At 43.7% G+C, this 18,818-nt stretch overlaps 1 protein-coding gene across 3 annotated transcripts in view; it reads left to right on the top strand.

The window, feature by feature from the left end:
- The window catches only part of LOC139264385 (triple functional domain protein), a 760,938-nt gene that overhangs the window by 342,953 nt on the left and 399,167 nt on the right, over positions 1-18,818 (top strand). For all 3 annotated transcript variants that reach the window (XM_070880754.1, XM_070880753.1, XM_070880752.1), the window contains exons 8-9: positions 6,006-6,137; positions 12,792-13,022. In XM_070880754.1, the coding sequence (XP_070736855.1) occupies positions 6,006-6,137; positions 12,792-13,022 (363 nt within the window). The remainder of the gene's footprint in view (positions 1-6,005; positions 6,138-12,791; positions 13,023-18,818) is intronic.

Below are 18,818 nucleotides of genomic sequence, written 5' to 3'. Positions count from 1 at the left end.
AAGAGATTAGAGAGACAAAAGGGATGATGTGGAAAAATGAGATGGCAATGGAACAAGTTAGGATGATTCCGAATCATCACCAGCTGCCATGGGAAAGAGAGAAAGAAAAGGTGGTGGGGGGGGGTTGTCAAAAAAAGGAGAAAAGGGAAAAAAAATATGGGCAGAGGTTATGGTCTGAAATTGTTGAACTCTATGTTGAGTCCAGAAGGTTGTAAAGTGCCCAAACGAAAGATGAGGTGCTATTCCTCGAGATTCATTGGAACAGTGTAGGAGGCCGAGGATGGAGAGTTCAGAGTGGGAGTGGAGAAGTAAAGTGACAGGCGACCAGAAGCTCGGGGTCATGTGTACGGACTGATTGCAGGTGTTCTGCAAAGCGATCACCCAATCTGCATTTGGTCTCCCCAATGTAGAGGAGACCACATCATGAGCAGCGAATACAGTATACTAAATTGAAAGAAGTACAAGTAAATCGCTGTTTCACCTGGAAGGGAGTATTTGGGACCCTGGACAGAGGGAAGGGAGGTGGTTAAAGGGCTGGTGTTGCATCTTCTGCGCTTGCACGGGAAGATGCTGTGGGAAGAGGAGGTGATTGCGGAGTGGATCAGGGTTTCGCGGAGGGAGCGGTCCCTTCGGAATGCTGAAAGGGGAGGGTAGAGAAAGATGTGATTGGTGGTGGGATCACGCTGAAAGTGACGGAAATGGCAGAGGATGATCTGTTGAACGTGAAGGCTGGTTGGGTGAAAGGTGAGGACAAGGGAAACCCTGTCCTGGTTCTGCGAAGGAGGGGAAGGGGTGAGTACAGGAAATAGAACGGACATGGTTGAGGGCCATGTTATTGCAGGGTATTTGTTTTACACTCTACCTTGACCCGAAGACCTCGGGAATTACAGGAAAAAGGACAACACGTGACGCAAAGTTTAGGCTTAACCCAGTATCAGTTTTATTATGCAAAAACGAACTAAAAACTACAGAACTAGACTTCTGAGAGAATTGACAAGATATACAATCACCCGTCCAGTTTGTAGCTGTAATCGTAGATTGTAGGTTCGTGGTCATTGGTTCCGTGACCAGTTGTTCCCTCTTCTGGTCCTTCTCTTCTGTTCTGTTCCTTTCTGCTTGCTTCCATACTTCGCTTCCGTACCTCTCTCCCTTCTGAGCTGCTTCTAGCTCGAATACTTATATGCATTTTATGAATAATACCCCCGCTGCGCTGTGGCTTCCGATAATGTGTTCGGATCGATACGTTGTTTGTGGTGATTCGTTTGATTGACTGTGATGATGAACCTGGATGTCCCCAGTTTGCACAGGGAGTCTACTGGGCAAAAGATAACTCCTCATCTTAAGTACCCCGTTCTCCAAAAATGTACACCTTGTGGGGTCCCTTTGTTGTTCTGGTCCCTTGCAGACTTGGAGTCTCCAGAGAGAATTGTTTTTCTCTCTCTGGCCAAACAGTTCAGGGGCTCTTCGGTTGGTTCATATCAAATGTATCCGACCCATTGTTTCTATGCATAAAACCAGTCTGGTTCTCAACTGCAGAGATTGTCCTTAATTGGTGATGAGTCATCACCTGCCCCAGGCTGGTGCCTTTTTCTCCCTTTGTCCAGTCAATCCCAAAAGCTTGTATTAAATCAAATTAATCAATTTTTAGTTTGTGGCCTCTTTCTTGCCTTCTTGACAAGTGTGTAACCTTACATTATTCACGATGGAGGGGAATCCTCGGTTGAGGAAAAAGGAAGATATATCCGAGGCACTAGTGTGGGTGGTGGCATCGTCAGCAGATGCGATGGAGACTAAGAAATTGGGAGAATGGAATGGAGTCCTTACAGGATGTGGGGTGGGAGGAAGTGTAGTCCAGGTAGCTGTGGGAGTCGGTGGGCTTATAGACCTTTTTCTCTCCTACTTAAATAAGTAATTTTACGACCTCCAGACATCCCAAAGTGCCAGGAAATTTGCAGACAGCAAAATCCCTCAAATAGCAATGAGATAAATGATCAAATAATTTGTTTTCGTGATGGTTGAAGGATAAATACTGAATATTAGCCAGATCTCTAGGAGAACTCCCCAGCTCCTCTTTGAATAGGGCCATGGGTTCTTTTTTGTCCCTCTGAGAATACAGACAGGGCTTCGGTTTAACGTCTTATCCACACGACAGTACCTCCGACCATCTTGGCACTGCCTCAGTACTGCACTGAAGATTGTGTTCAAGTCTCTGGATCTTACTAGTAGCAAATTGTTCTTATACATTTTTATGAAACATTGTTGCATGAAGTTAAATTTTCTTAGAGAACCCTTTTGTGTAACATTAATTGTGACTTAAACCCCTGCTGCTACAGATTGCAACCATCATAGTAGTATGTATGAAGGAGCCAATAAGAAATCTGCACTAGTGAGCAGAGCTGAATATTAACTTTTGAAGACATTTATTCATCAGAGAAAATTTGGAAAGGAGAAATCCATCTCAACATCCATATAATTTCTTCTGATGTAGTGCTATTTGTTGAAAATTGTGAGCAATGGAGATCTAGAAGTAAAATATGTACAAAAATGGAGTTGGGTCTCCCCAATGGCTCAGTGCAACTAAACTTACTGCTTGTCGTGATACAGAGCCCATATAGACCAATAAAATCCCAGGTGCTTGATGAATTAACTGATCTTAGCCAATGCTGTCTTGGTAGAGATGAAAGGGATTTGGTAGTCCATTTATAATTGATCTTTGTGTTTGCCTGCCAGAGTTAATTCTCTTGTTTAAAGGCCAGTTATCCAGTCATGCTCTCCTCTGGGCAAGGACAGATCAGGCTTGACTGGTAGGCCCACAGCTGAATATCCTGCAAAAACTCCCCATCCAAAGCTCACATACTTGGGCCAAATACCAAGGGATGCTACTACATGTGGAACTGCATCCTAGTATGGGTCAGTAGTATAAGGAGAAAATGTGCAGTTGGGTGGGATATTGGAGTGGGGGTGGCAAGAATGTAAGAAAATGTTGTGTCAGCTGAGGCAAAAAAAATCAGCAAGTTCTTGCTCCCGTTTGCTATCTATAATCATTTAATTGTACGTGTGTATGTTAGATAAGTACGAGACTGCTATCTGTCTAGGCTCAGATACGTAGAATGGCTATTTGGGTGAGACCAGAGGGATGTCGGCACCTGCAGAACCTTACCCTGCAGAATCTTACCCAGGATAAAATTGGGGGAGAAAATTCTTTAAAGGAAACAGAACTGACTACAGTAAGCTGAAGGAATAGCACCTCCTATTTCAATTAGGCACTTTCAGCCTTCTGGACTCAAAATATCTGCCCCCATTTTTTCACATGGCAGCTGTTGATGATTTTGCCATTCCCATTTACACCTCTTCTAGACTTATCTTTTGTTTCTTTACTTGTCCCATTACCATCTCCTTTTGCATTGTACTATCATATCTTTTGTCATTTAATCTCCTTCCACCCTATCACAGACCTTCCCTTTTGTTCTTTCCTCCCTTGCCCTTTCGTTGCCCCTGCACTTGCTTAAAATCTGAGATATCTCTAATTTTTTTCAGTTCTCACAAAAGGTCATTGACCTGAAACTCTGCTTCCCTCTCCACAGATGCTGCCTAACCTACTGAATATTTCCAGCATTTTCTGTTTATATTTCAGATTTCTAGTATCTGCAGTATTTTGCTTTTGTCTCACTGCAGTCAAGCCCACTTAAATGAATAATTAATAAAATAATAAAATGTATGAGGGAATAAAATCTCCATGCACAAACCCATTTTCTATCTTTTCCAATGCTAGCTGTCCCTGTTAAATAAATACAACACTTAAATGAATTGCAAAAGTCTGGATCTATTCATTTAAATGTTGTACAGCCTTGCTAAAGCCTATGTGTTAAGCCCTTTTTGCCAATCAATGTATTAAGCACTTTATATAAGCATTTTTTGTCTTGATGTGAAAATCAGCCAATATCCAATTCAGAGGCTTTGTCCAAAGTCTTTAAGACACCTTGGGAAGTGGAAGTTGTGCAAGGAGATTACAGGTTTTCCAATGTAACACCTCTATTCAAAAAGGGAAAAAGTGAAAGCCAGATAACCACAGACCAGTCAGCCTAACATTGGTAGTAGGTTGGTTTCTAGAGGCCATAATAAAGGATAAAATTCATACTTGTCTGGAACGTCATGGGTTAACTAAGTGTATCCAGCATACATTTTTAAATGGCAAGTCATGTCTGACAAATATAATCAAGTTCTTTGAGGAAATACCCGAGTTGATTGATAAAGGAAGTGTAGTGGTTGTTGTGTATATGGATTTTCCAAATGTGTTTGGAGGGTGCTAGAAAGGAGGCTTGTTAATATAATTAAGTCATTAATGGGAATATTGCAGAATGGATAGGATGTTGACCAAAGGACAGAAAACAAAGATTCAAAGTTAATGGATGTTTTTCAGGCTGGAGGAAGGTAAATATTGGTGTCCTCAGAATCAGTAGTTGAGACTATTGCTCTTCTCAATGTGTGTGCATATTATGATCTGGACTCTGGTATAAGGGACACAATCTGTAGGCAACACAAAAACAGGAAGCAGAATTAATTGTGATGAGGACCGTATGAAACTACAGGAAGATAAGGATTAGTAGATTGGGCAGATAGATACCAGATGAAAATGTGGTGGGATGGGAGGCAATACATTTTGGGAGGAAAAATAAGGAAAGGGCACCTTCACCAAATGATATAACTTTAAAAGTAGAGCAGCAGAGAGACTGAGGGGTTCAGATACACACATCTTTAGAAGTGGGAGAACGTTGATAAAGCTATAAAAGAGCATGTGGGAATCTAGGTTTTATATATTGGGACGGAGTAAGATGGTAATGCTAAATCAATACAAATGATTATTTAGCCTATAGATAGAATATTGTCCAGTTTTAAGTACCTTACTTTAGGAAGGATGCCAAGGCCATAAAGAGGATTGAGAAGAGATGCACTGAGATGATACCAGGGTTATGAGGCTTTAGTTAAGAGAGAAAGAAAAAATAAGAGATCTGGTAGAGATTTTGATGAAGTAAATCGTAAAAGAAACTTTCCACTGGTTGGCGAGCTGATAATTAGAGGACATAAATTTAAAATTATCAAAAGCCATAGGGAACTTATAGCATAGATAGAAACATAGAAAATAGGTGTAGGAGTAGGCCATCCGGCCCTTCGAGCCTGCACCACCATTCAATAAGATCATGGCTGATCATTCCTTCAGTACCCCATTCCTGCTTTCTCTCCATACCCCTTGTTTTACCAGATGATGATGGGAATGGAAACTGTAATAATGAGGAGAAACTTGAGATACTCGGAGTTTCCACTGGAGCAGAGAAAGCTAAGAGGAAATGTAACAGATTCTTTAAAATTATGAATGAGTATGATAGTGAATGAGAAGACTATTTTCTCTGATTTGAGAGTCAGTGACTGGGGGTATACCAATGTAAAATTATCACAAAGATAATGTTATCTGAGAGAGTGAGGAGAACTTTCTAAATATAGAGGGTTGTTTGAGCATGGAATGCTTTTCCACAGAGAGTAGTTAAAATAGAAACCATTGCATCTTTTAAAGAAAAATTGGACAAATATTTCGAGCAGATGATGATACAGGGCTTTGTGGAAAGAGGGCAGGAGCAGTGGGATTCATTACACGTAGGAGCAGATCAATGGTTATGTGTCGTACTTCAAAGTAAAGTATAAACAAAAGGGAGCATCTTAATTGACATCTATATGAACTCATCCGGTGTTTACTTAAAAGCAGCAGCCTCTTAAAGGGCTATATCTACACTTTACATGATATATTGTTCCTAGCCTTTTAAGATAGTCTACACCCTGACTTGCTGCAAGTAATGGCATGGGAGATTTCCTAATAAATGTTTAAAAACATTTCTGCTCTGTTGCACTAAAATTTCTATGTCATTAAAAATAAAATATAAGGAAACACAGAAACTTTTTCAGAACAAGGTACAATAAACATCCATCATTGACCGTGGATTTTTATTCCCTAGTACATGAGCAATGTGGATACATGGTGTAAGGCCTGTGGAGAGGTGGAGCTTCCCTCTGAACTGCAGGATTTGGAAGATTCCATTCATCATCACCAAGGTTTATATGAACAAATAACATTGGCGTACTCTGAGGTAAGTGAACAAATGCTGAGCAAATAACAAGATGTTCGGTAAATGGGAAACAGTTATGCCAAATTTAACACAGGTTTCAATGATCATCTTGCTGATCAGTACTTACACTGAAATTTCCAGACCAATTCATTAGCATATGCCAGAATGTAAAGTAAACGAGCAGATACCAGCATAAACAATCAGGGCTCAAGGAAAGCGTGGAACTTATGCCATATTCCTTCTTTAAGTCCCACTTTATACATGAAAAATTAAAGATTGAAGTATCAAACCATCATTTATACACATTAGGCACAGCATATTTAAGGAAATGAAACCATGGAAGCTTTTTAATTTCTAATGTAACTCATTCTGGTGCATTAAAAATGCATTCAGAGATACAAGAAAATACAACTCAGGTGAAATTAAAAAATCAAAATTCCCTATTAAACACCAGAAATACGACTTTGGATCTAGCTGCAGCTAGAGTCTGTATCCCAGACTACTTAAGGAAGTGGCCCTAGAAATAGTGGACGCATTGCTGGTCATTTTCCAACATTCTATAGACTCTGGATCAGTTCCTATGGACTGGAGGGTAGCTAATGTAACACCACTTTTTAAAAAAAAGGAGGGAGAGAGAAAACAGGTAATTATAGACCGGTTAGCCTGACATCAGTAGTGGGGAAAATGTTGGAATCAATTATTAAAGATGAAATAGCAGCGCATTTGGAAAGCAGCGACAGGATTGGTCCAAGTCAGCATGGATTTATGAAAGGGAAATCATGCTTGACAAATCTTCTAGAATTTTTTGAGGATGTAACTAGTAGAGTGGACAAGGGAAAACCAGTGGATGTGGTGTATTTGGACTTTCAAAAGGATTTTGACAAGGTCCCACACAAGAGATTAGTGTGCAAAATTAAAACACATGTTGTCGGGGGTAATGTATTGACATGGATAGAGAACTGGTTGGCAGACAGGAAACAAAGAGTAGGAATAAACGGGTCCTTTTCAGAATGACAGGCAGTGACTAGTGGGGTACCGCAAAGTTCAGTGTTCAGACCCCAGCTATTTACAATATACATTAATGATTTGGACAAAGGACTTGAATGTAATATCTCCAAGTTTGCAGATGACACTAAGCTGGGTGGCAGTGTGAGCTGTGAGGAGGATGCTAAGAGGCTGCAGGGTGACTTGGACAGGTTAGGTGAGTGGGCAAATGCATGGCAGATGCAGTATAATGTGGATAAATGTGAGGTTATCCACTTTGGTGGCAAAAACAGGAAGGCAGAATATTATCTGAATGGTGACAGATTAGGAAAAGGGGAGGTGCAACGAGACCTGGGTGTCATGGTACATTGAAAGTTGGCATGCAGGTACAGCAGGCGGTGAAGAAGGCAAATGGCATGTTGGCCTTCATAGCGAGAGGATTTGAGAATAGGAGCAGGGAGGTCTTACTGCAGTTGTACAGGGCCTTGGTGAGGCCACACCGTGAATATAGTGTACAGTTTTGGTCTCCTAATCTGAGGAAGGACATTATTGCTATTGAGAGAGTGCAGCGAAGGTTCACCAGACTGACTTCTGGGATGGCAGGACTGACATAGGAAGAAAGACTGGATCGACTAGGCTTATAGTCACTGGAATTTAGAAGAATGAGGGGGGACCTCATAGAAACATATAAAATTCTGACGTGATTGGACAGGTTAGATGCAGGAAGAATGTTCCCGATGTTGGGGAAGTCCAGAACCAGGGGTCACAGTCTAAAGATAAGGGGCAAGCCATTTAGGACCGAGATGAGGAGAAACTTCTTCACTCAGAGAATTGTGAACCTGTGGAATTCTCTACCACAGCAAGTTGTTGAGGCCAGATCGTTAGATATATATATTCAAAAGGGAGTTAGATGTGGCCCTTATGGCTAAAGGGATCAAGGGGTATGGAGAGAAAGCAGCAATGGGGTACTGAAGTCGCATGATCAGCCATGATCATATTGAATGGTGATGCAGGCTCGAAGGGCCGAAAGGCCTACTCCTGCACCTATTTTCTATGTTTCTATGTTTCTAAACCTTCGGACATAAATTTACACCCCAATCAGAACTGGTGTTTCCTTAGTCTTTTGCATGGGTGATGGAGCTTTATTAATGCAAGGCAGAGGGTTTTGACAGAGGTTTCGCTGAATTGTCGCAAAAGGGAACACAGGCATAAAAACTGTATTAAGTCACTTACTTGCAAATTTCCTCGATCTTCTATATTGAAGATTGGCATTACACCATGCTTATGCCGTTGTTTTCACACGTGTTTAGGAAATTCAAAATGTTCATCTGTGAGGTCTGTGGTATAAATGAAGACTCCATTCTGAGACTTCCAAGTCAGTAGTTTGTTGGCACTGATTGTTTTTTGAATTTAAGTTTATCAAATTATAATCTTTGTCATAGTTGCTTTATATAGGGAAAATAAACATTGTATTTATTATTTAGGAGTGAATTTTGTTTCTAGACTTTATTATGCTTGATTTGTGATAACCAAAAATAATTTGTGCCTAGATTTTCTTATACGGTTTCTTATAAAGTGTGGATTTATAAGTGATCAGAAAATGAATCAAAATTGTCTACAATAACTCAGAATTTACTACAATTTGCATTTTTAAAAGGGATGGCATGTTTATAATTATTTTTCTAACTTTTTTACCCTCTTCTGAAACTAAGTCTTGATGTGCTGTGATTTCATGAGTTCCAGCAGTCATGAGTGGTCACTCTTAATAAGTAAAGGTCAACAGAAACTGTTAGCTGATTCGATTGTGAGATTATCGCAGCCAAGCTGGATCCTGTTTTCAATCAACGTGCATGCTTGTGCAATTTCCAGCAGGGACCAGTGGATAGCAGTCAAGAGCAAGAAGTTTGGCTGATTTTTTTTTTTACCTCTTTAATCCAGGAATGCAAGCTGTACTCTTTACAAACTAGAAGTAGAGTTTGGAATATTAAAGTCTATAATTTATACAATGGGCAGTTAGAGTTACATTTTTATTAGATTGATGAACTGGTAGGCTGCTTTCCACTGAACAGATACACATGCTCTCTGCAGCTTTCACACACAATATATTGTGTATAATAATTTTTTTTAAAAACTAACACCCATGAAAATTTTTGCAGGAACAATTACTGTTAAAGGAGTAACATGGCTTCATTTTGAGGGAGAATATTGAGGTAGACCTTTAGCAATTCTGTCACTAAAAGGATTATGCTAAGTTTAAATTTTCTTTTAGTATCTAATGTTTGCTTTGTAAACAAATAGAGCACCTTCTACATATTTACTTTCAAAAAGCAAAATATTGCTGATGCTGGAAATCTAAAATAAAAACAGAAAATGCTGGAATTACTCAGCAGGTCAGGCAGCATCTGTGAATAGAGAAACAAAGTTAATAGGCTCAATTTTCCCCAGTGCCGTTTTCTTGCTTCTTTGAAGAGTTGAGTCTGTTTTTTTTGGGCCCGATTACGGCAAAAAAAAGTTGAAAGTTTCCCTGTGTTAACTTGTGACCCCAGTGCACATTGTCCTGAAGCTCTGTGGGTGGAGCCTAAGATGTGCGGCAAAAAATTTGGGTTGCCAGGGTAACGAGGGGGACACTGCGGACTGAAGCTGGAAAGTGAAACATACAAGACAATCTGGCCAGCTCACAGAACCTGCACAAGCACCTTTCACATTGCAGCTATTTAAGGCAACAGCTTAGCAACATGAAAATTTTAAAGAGTCTTTGTGCCAAAAGTCTATCCTGTAAACGATATGAATTGGAAAGCCCCCCCCCCCCCAGTTGGTGCCGCTCCTAGCCTAGGCCGAAAGGCCTCCCTCCCCCCAGAGCTGGTGCCGCTCCTAGCCCAGGCCAAAAGGCCTCCCCTCCCCTGGAGCCGGCGCCGCTCCTGGCCCAGCCGAAAGACCTCCCTCCCCCTGGAGCCGGCACAGCTCCTAGCCCAGCTCAAAAGGCCTCCCTCTCCCTGTAGCCGACGCCGCTCCTAGCCGAGGCCGAAAGGCCTCCCTCCCTCTAGAACCAGTGCTGCTCCTACCCCAGGCCGAAAGGCCTCCCTAACCCCAGAGCTGGTGCCGCTCCTAGCCCAGGCCGAAAGGCCTCCCTAACCCCAGAGCTGGTGCCGCTCCTAGCCCAGGCCGAAAGGCCTCCCCTCCCCTGGAGCCGGCGCCGCTCCTGGCCCAGCTGAAAGACCTCCCTCCCCCTGGAGCCGGCACAGCTCCTAGCCCAGCTCGAAAGGCCTCCCTCTCCCTGTAGCCCACGCCGCTCCTAGCCGAGGCCGAAAGGCCTCCCTCCCTCTAGAACCAGTGCTGCTCCTACCCCAGGCCGAAAGGCCTCCCTAACCCCAGAGCTGGTGCCACTCCTAGCCCAGGCCGAAAGGCCTCCCTAACCCCAGAGCTGGTGCCGCTCCTAGCCCAGGCCGAAAGGCCTCCCTAACCCCAGAGCTGGTGCCGCTCCTAGCCCAGGCCGAAAGGCCTCCCTTCCCCCAGAGCTGGTGCCCGGTGCCGCTCCTACCCCAGGCCGAAAGGCCTCCCCTCCCATGGAGCTAGTGCCGTTTCTAGCCCAGGCCGAAAGGCCTCCCTCCCTCTGGAGCCAGTGCTGCTCCTACCCCAGGCCGAAAGGCCTCCCCTCCCCTGGAGCCGGTGCCGTTTCTAGCCCAGGCCGAAAGGCCTCCCTCCCTCTAGAGCCAGTGCTGCTCCTACCCCAGGCCGAAAGGCCTCCCCTCCCCTGGTGCCTGTGCCGCTTCTAGCCCAGGCTGAAAGGCCGCCCCTCCCCGGAGCCAGTGCCACTCCTGGCCCTCATCGAATGCCTCCCCCTCTCCGTCGCTGCTGTCCCGGCCGTGGAACTGGATCTTTTGCGTTGATTCTCTTATCTGTGCTGATTTTGTTAACTGCCCAGAAGGTTTTTCAGAGCGGTCACATATGGCATCTTTAAAAAAAAATCTTAGTTGGCCAAACTTGCTTAAATGGCCAGAATTGGCATGGGTGGCAGGTTACGCCCCCAATGAGGTTAAAAAAACGTAGCCTAAAAAAATCGTACCTAAGTGAATTACGTTGGCACAGAAACTTTGGGGAAACTTGGAGATTTTAATTTACGCCAAAAATATGGCGCAGATAATTGGGGAAAATTGAGCCCATATGTTTCAGGTCGATGACCCAAAATAAGCATTTTCTGTTTTTAGTTCACGTATTTCCTGAATATATCTAATGCTATCTCTCCACCACCACTGTCAACCCCTCCACTGTGCTGTCTGACTGCTTGTCCAACAGCTTGTCTTGGATGAGCCAAACTTTCCTGCAGCTGTATATTGGAAAAACTTCAGCTATCCCAAGCTCCCTACTCGTGCCAGCAAATCCATCCACTGGCCCAGCCACTATCGCACACTGAACCAAACTGTTTGCAATCATGGAGTCTTTGACCCTGAGTTAAGCTTCGAAATACACATCCTCTCCATGATGAAGACCCTACTGTTACTTCTGCTGCATTATCTGCATTCATCCCTACCTCAGCCCATCTGCTGATGGAAGTTCTCGTATGTTCCTTTGTCACTGCCAGACTTGTTTACACCAATGCTCTCTTGGCCAACCTTCACCTGCCACACACGTCTGTTCATCCAAAACTCTGTTGCCCATATCCTGTACCACACCAAGTCACACTTATGCATGTCCCTGTCCTCATTGATCTACATTGGCTCTCGGTGCGCCTGAACGCCTCACATTTAAAATTCCATTCCTTGTGTTCAAATCACTTCACCTTTCCCTCCCTCTGTAACTGTCTCCAGCACTGCAACTCCGCAAACCCTTCATTACTTTGACTCTGGTCTGTTGTGCATGTCCCACCATTGACAACCAGATAGATCTCAATCTCTGGAATTCCTTCCCTAAACTCCTCTGCCTCTTCTGCTTTAAGACTTAACTTAAAACCCACATCTTTGACCAACCTCTTGCCACCCCCCATCTAATCTCTCCTATGGCTTAGCATCCTTTTTGGGGACCACTGTAGTTGAGAGTGTGTTGCACAACAATTTATAAATGCACTTCTAAATTTGTTTCCAAAACAATACCCTGAAGCAGGATAAGTTTAACATTTTGTTGAAAATTAAATTAAGTAGTTCCCCGATGACCTGTTGGTAAAGGCGCACCGTATGGTATAGCACTAAAAATACAGACCAGAAGGTCCCAGATTGGATTCCCAAGCTATGTTGAGTTAGTCAGGCTTTGCGGAGGAACTGTAATTTACATGCACCTCAGTGCACCTGAACTGTGGAGAGAAAAGTCATCCAAACACCTGTGCTATCTAGTGGCAATATCTGAATTTATGGACATTGGATGAGAACAGGATCAGACTCAGATCTGGAGTTCGCCACAGCCAAAAAGCCTTCTGACACTCATTGTCTTGGCTCACAAATAAAAAATGCTGCCCCTGTAGAACTGTATCCCACTATGTACTGCCTCCAGAAGAGGAAGGAAAAATGCATATAATGTTCCTTTAAATCCTAAATATAAAAGGTTAGTAAATAACTGTAAAACTTAGAAAATACATTAATGTATTTTCAGTGATTCCTGATTTAGTTTGATTTCACTTTAGATCAGTTTAGATTTTAATTTGTTTTTTTATATATGTAGTTTAATTTTTAGTTCATGTTCATGATGTTTTAACTTATGCAGGTGAGTCAAGATGGGAAAGCTCTGCTGGATAAACTCCAGCGACCTCTGACCCCTGGCAGTGCTGACTCATTAATGGCAACAGCCAATTATTCAAAGGCTGTTCATCATGTCTTGGACATTATTCACGAGGTCCTCCACCATCAGCGACAGCTGGAGAACATCTGGCAGCATCGAAAGGTTCGACTCCACCAGCGTCTCCAGCTTTGTGTTTTCCAACAGGATGTACACCAAGTGAGTGCAAAGGTTTTGCTGCTGCTCTTGATATAAAACTAAAGCAATGGTGTGCTTACAGTTTTTGAGTAAAAAACAGAAAAACAATCATGGGGGATTTCAACGATCCCAATATTAATTGGACAGAAGAGGTAGGTAAAGGGGCTAACGGATTGGAGTTCCTTCAATGTGTACAGGACTCCCTTCTAACCCAATATGTAAAAAGCCGAACAATGGAGGATTCACTATTTGGTCTAGTAATGGGGAATGAACCAGAGTAGATATGAGAGGTAAAAGTAGGGGAACATCTGGGCAATAGTGACCATAATATAATACGCTTTAAGATGATAATTGAGAAGGACATAAGTATGGAGAAAAGCTGATTTTTGAAAGGCTGGGAATAGAACTTGCGAAGATAAAATGGGCAACAATATTGGCAAACAACGATGTAGAACAACAATGGGAAACATTTAAAACTGTGTTCAACAGAGTGCAGGAAAAATATATTCTGCTAAAAGGAAAGAACAAACCAACACGAATGAGACTCCATGGATGAATAAAGACATAAGGAAACAATTGAGGGTAAGGAAAGAGGCATACATTAAGTACATAAACAGCAGAGGAGTGCATGATAAGAGCGAAAATGAAGGGATTAGGAGAGAAATCAAATAAACAATTAGGAGGGCAAAGAGGAACTATGGAATTAAATTATCAAAGAACATAAAATAGAATAGTAAAATATTTTACAGGCACATCAATAAAAAAGGACTGTCGGGATGGGAATAGACAGGACAATACCACAGATAATGATAGGGAGATAGCAAAATAATGATTAATATTTCTGCCTCGGTATTTACCAGGGAGATAGAACAGGTAGCCATGACATTGAATGATCAGATGAGTAATGAGATAAGTGCATTTAAAATTAAAACAGGGATATATTAAATAAATTAATCAAACTCAAAGAGGATAAAACCCCTGGTCCGGATGGATTGCATCCATGCATTTTTAAATAATCTAGGGAAGTGATAGCATTTAATAATTTGTTAGAAAAAGGTGTAGTGTCAGAGGACTGGCGGATAGCTAAGGTAGTACCTATATTTAAGAAGGGGGATAGAACATGTCCAAGGAATTATAGACCAATCAGTTTAACATTGATGATGGGAAAAATAATGGACTTCCTACTAAAGGAGAGAATAGAAGAACATCTCGAAACAAAAAGTATAATAATAAACAGTCAGCATGGATTTCAAAAGGGAAAATCTTGCTTGACCAACCTTATTAAATTTTTTGAAGAGGTAACAGAGAGAGAAGATAATGGTAATGCAGTAGATCTAATTTATCTAGATTTTCAAAAGGCCTTCGATAAGGTACCCATAATAGACTAATGAATTCAGGTCAGAGAATGCGGAGTCAGGACAAGTAGCAGAATGGATAGCTAGCTGGCTTCAAGACAAAAAGCAGAGATTAGAAGTGAATAATAATAACTTTTATTATTAGTAAAATGTCCCAAGGCGCTTCACAACAGTGTTACAGACAAACAGATAAATTTGACACCGAGCCACAGAAGAAATTAAGGCAGATGATCAAAAACTTGTTTAAAGAGGTAGGTTTTAATGAGCGTCTTAAATGACGAAAGAGAGGTAGCGAGGCGTAGAGGTTTAGGGAGGGAGTTCCAGAGCTTAGGGCCCAGGCAGCTGACAGCACGTCCACCGATGCTTGAGCAGTTATAATGAGGGATATTCAAGAGGCCAGAATTTGAGGAACACAGACATCTTGTGGGATGGTGAGGCTGAAAAAGGTTACAGAGATAGGGAGGAGCAAGTCCATGGAGTGATTTGTAAACAAGGATGAGAATTTTGAAATTGAGGCGTTGTTTAACTTTGGGCCAATGTAGGTCAGAAAGCATAGGGGTGATGGGTGATCTTGACTTGGTGCGAGTTAGTATACGGGCTGTTGAGTTTTGGATGACTTCAAGTTTATGTAGTGTGGAATGTGGAAGGCTGGCCAGGAGTGAGTTCGAATAGTCAAGTCTAGAGGTAACAAAGGCATGCTTGAGGGTTTCAGCAGGAGAAGAGCTGAGGCAGGGGCGGAGGTGGGCAATGTTATGGAGGTGGAAAAAGGCGGTTTTAGTTATGCCACGGATATGTGGCTGTAAACTCATTTTGGGGTCAAATATGACACCGAGGTTGCGAACAGTCTTGTTCACCCTCAGATTGATGCTAGGGAGAGGGAAAGGGATGGAGTCAGTGGTTAGGGAACGCAGTTTGTAGCGGGGACCAAAGATAATAGCTTCGGTCTTCCCAGTATATAATTGGAGAAAATTTCTGCTCATCCAGTACTGGATGTCAGACAAGCAATCTGACAATTTAAATACCAAGCAGGAGTCAACAGAAGTGGTGGAGAGGTAGAGCTGGGCGTCGTCTGCGTACATCTGGAAACTGACTCTGTGTTTTTGGATGATATCGCCAAGGGGCAGCATATAGATGAGGATAAGAGGGGACCAAGGACAGATCCTTGGGGAACACCAGGGGTAACGATGTGGGAGTGGAAAGTGAAGCTATTGCTGGGGATTTCTGGCTACGATTAGATAGATAAGAATGGAATCAGGTGAGTGCAGTCCCACTCAACTGGACATTGGTGGAGAGGCTTGGGAGGAGGATGGAGTGGTCAACTGTGTCAAAGGCTGCAGACAGGTCCAGAAGGACGAAGAGGGATAGTTTATGTTATGTCTTGAATAAAGAATCTGACCAGATACTGTAAGCTCAAACTAATGTGTGACCGCAGTCCTTTATTACAGGTCACCAGAGTGCCTCTCCAGCCTGTGAGGTCTCCTTAGGGATTGTGGGATCCCTTGGGATGAGCCCTCTGGTGGTTAAACAAGGTATTTACAGGTTTACATATATAACAACGCCCCCCCCCCAAAAAGTCAATAGTATAACTATTTACAATGAGAGTCGACCTGGGACCTTCCTTTCCCTGGTTGATCGTTTCGGTGCAAATGCTGGTTTTGGTGAGTCGTTTGTTGGGCCCTCGCTGGGCTGCTGCGCAGCTGGCCTTGCTGGGTGTGGTGAGTCCTGCTGGGCTGTTGCAGGTAATGGGTTCTGCTTCGTGGTCAGCCGCTGGGTCGGTTGCCACTTGTGTATGTGTGGGAGGGTCGAAAAAGGTAGAGTCTATTGTGGGTTGTTCTGGATAGTCTGTGAATCTGAGTTTGGTTTGGTCCAAGTGTTTCCTGCAGGTGAGTTCATTTGAAAGTTTGACCTGAAACACCCTACTCCCCTCGTTGGCCACGACGGTGCCAGGAAGCCACTTGGGACCTTGTCCATAATTTAACACAAATACAGGATCATTATTCTCGATTTCGCATGACACATTTGCGTGATCATGATATGTATTCTGTTGAAGCCACCTGCTCTCTACCTGTTTGTGTAGATCAGGGTGGACTAACGAGAGCCTTGTCTTAAGTGCCCTTTTCATGAGCAGTTCAGCGGGAGGGACCCCAGTGAGCGAGTGGGGTCTTGTGCGGTAACTAAGCAGGACTCGGGATAGGCGAGTCTGCAGTGAGCCTTCAGTTACCCTCTTCAAGCTCTGCTTGATTGTTTGCACTGGTCGCTTTGCCTGACCGTTGGACGCTGGTTTAAACGGGGCAGATGTGACATGTTTGATCCCATTGCGGGTCATGAACTCTTTGAACTTGGCACTGGTGAAGCACGGCCCATTGTCACAAGGACATCAGGCAGGCCGTGCGTGGCAAACATGGCCCGCAGGCTTTTAATAGTGGCAGCGGATATGCTTGCCGACATTATCTCACATTCAATCCATTTGGAGTACGCATCTACAACCACAAGGAACATTTTTCCCAAGAATGGGCCTGCATAGTCGACATGGACCCTGGACCACGATTTGGAGGGCCAGGACCATAAACTTAGTGGCGTCTTCCTGGGTTCATTGCTTAATTGTGAACATGTGTTACATTTGTGCACGCAGGACTTTAAGTCTGCATCAATACCGGGCCACCATACGTGGGATCTGGCTATCGCTTTCATCATTACAATGCCTGGGTGGGTACTGTGGAGGCCACTAATGAAAGTGTCCCTGCCCTTTTTTGGCACCACTACCCGATTACCCCATAGGAGGCAATCTGCCTGTATGGACATTTCATCTCTGCGCCGCTGGTACGGCTTTATTTCTTCCTGCATTTCTAACGGGTCGCTAGACCAACTTCCGTAGAGCTTAGTTTTTTTTACTAAGGACAGTAAGGGGTCCTGGCTCATCCAGGTTCTAATCTGTCGGGCGGTAACAGGTGACTGCTCACTCTCTAATGCTTCCATTACCATGACTAAATCTGCGGGCTCTGCCATCTCCACCTTTGTGGTGGGCAGTGGTAGCCTACTGAGAGCATCGGCACAGTTTTCTGTGCCTGGCCTGTGGCGGATGGCAAAGTTGTATGCGGACAACGTGAGTGCCCATCTCTGGATGCGGGCCGATGCATTTGTATTTATCCCTTTACTTTCAGAAGAGAGGAATATGAGTGGCTTATGGTCGGTTTCCAATTCAAATTTGAGCCCAAACAGATATTGATGCGTTTTCTTTACCCCATGAACACATGCTAACGCTTCTTTTTCGATCATACTGTAGGCCCTCTCGGTCTTAGACAGACTTCTGAATGCATAAGTAACCGGTTGCAATTTCCCTGATTCATTAGCTTGTTGCAATACACACCCAACACCGTATGACGACGCATCAGATGCTAATACATGGATCATACAACACAAGCAATTTGATTGAGCAGAACAGCTTCCTAGCTTTCTCAAAGGCATTTTCTTGGCTTTTACCCCATATCCATTCATCTCTTTTACGCAGTAAAAGAGTGCAGTGGTTCTAACAGTGTGCTAAGATCCGGTAAGAAGTTACCAAAGTAGTTCAGGAGTCCTAGGAACAACCGCAGCTCCGTCACATTCTGTGGTCTCGGTGCGTTCTTGATTGCCTCTGTCTTCAAATCGGTGGGCCTGATGCCGTCCGCCGCGATTCTTCTCCCCAGGAACTCCACTTCAGGCGCTAGGAAAACGCACTTCGAGCGTTTTAACCTGAGCCCCATACGATTAAGCCGACTAAGAGCCTCCTCCAGGTTTTGCAGGTGCTCGACGGTGTCCAGACCTGTTACCAAGATGTCGCCCTGGAAGACCATGGTGCGTGGGACCGACTTCAGCAAGCTTTCCATGTTCCTCTGGAATATCGCCGCGGCTGATCAAATCCCAAAGGGGCATCTGTTGTAAATGAAGAGACCTTTGTGCGTGTTGATGCAGGTGAGGCCTTTCGATTCCTCCAGCTCCTGTGTCATGTAGGCCGAGGTCAAGTCCAGCTTCGTGAACGTTTTTTCTCCCGCCAGCGTCACAAATAGGTCGTCTGCCTTTGGTAGCGGGCATTGATCCTGCAGGGAGAAACAATTGATAGTTACTTTGTAATCACCAGATTCTGACGGTGCCATCCTACTTGAGGACTGGAACAATCGGACTGGCCCACTTGTTGAATTCGATCGGCGAAATGATTCCCTCTCTTTGCAGCTGGTCCAACTCGATCCCACCCTCTCTCTCATCATGTACGGTACTGCACTCGCTTTGTGATGGATGGGTCGCGCCCCCGGAATCAAGTGGATCTGCACTTTTGCTCCTTGGAACTTCCCGATGCCTGGTTCGAACAGCGAGGGGAACTTGTTTAGGACCTGGGCATATGAAGTGTCATCAACAGACGAGAGCGCTCGGACGTTGTCCCAGTTCCAGCGTATCTTTCCCAGTACTATCCGGTACTATCCAGAGT

Source organism: Pristiophorus japonicus, chromosome 5, assembly GCF_044704955.1.
Source record: "Pristiophorus japonicus isolate sPriJap1 chromosome 5, sPriJap1.hap1, whole genome shotgun sequence".
Lineage (NCBI taxonomy): Eukaryota > Metazoa > Chordata > Chondrichthyes > Pristiophoridae > Pristiophorus > Pristiophorus japonicus.
Note: the sequence above shows the minus strand (reverse complement) of the source record. Positions and strands in the feature narration are given on the sequence as shown.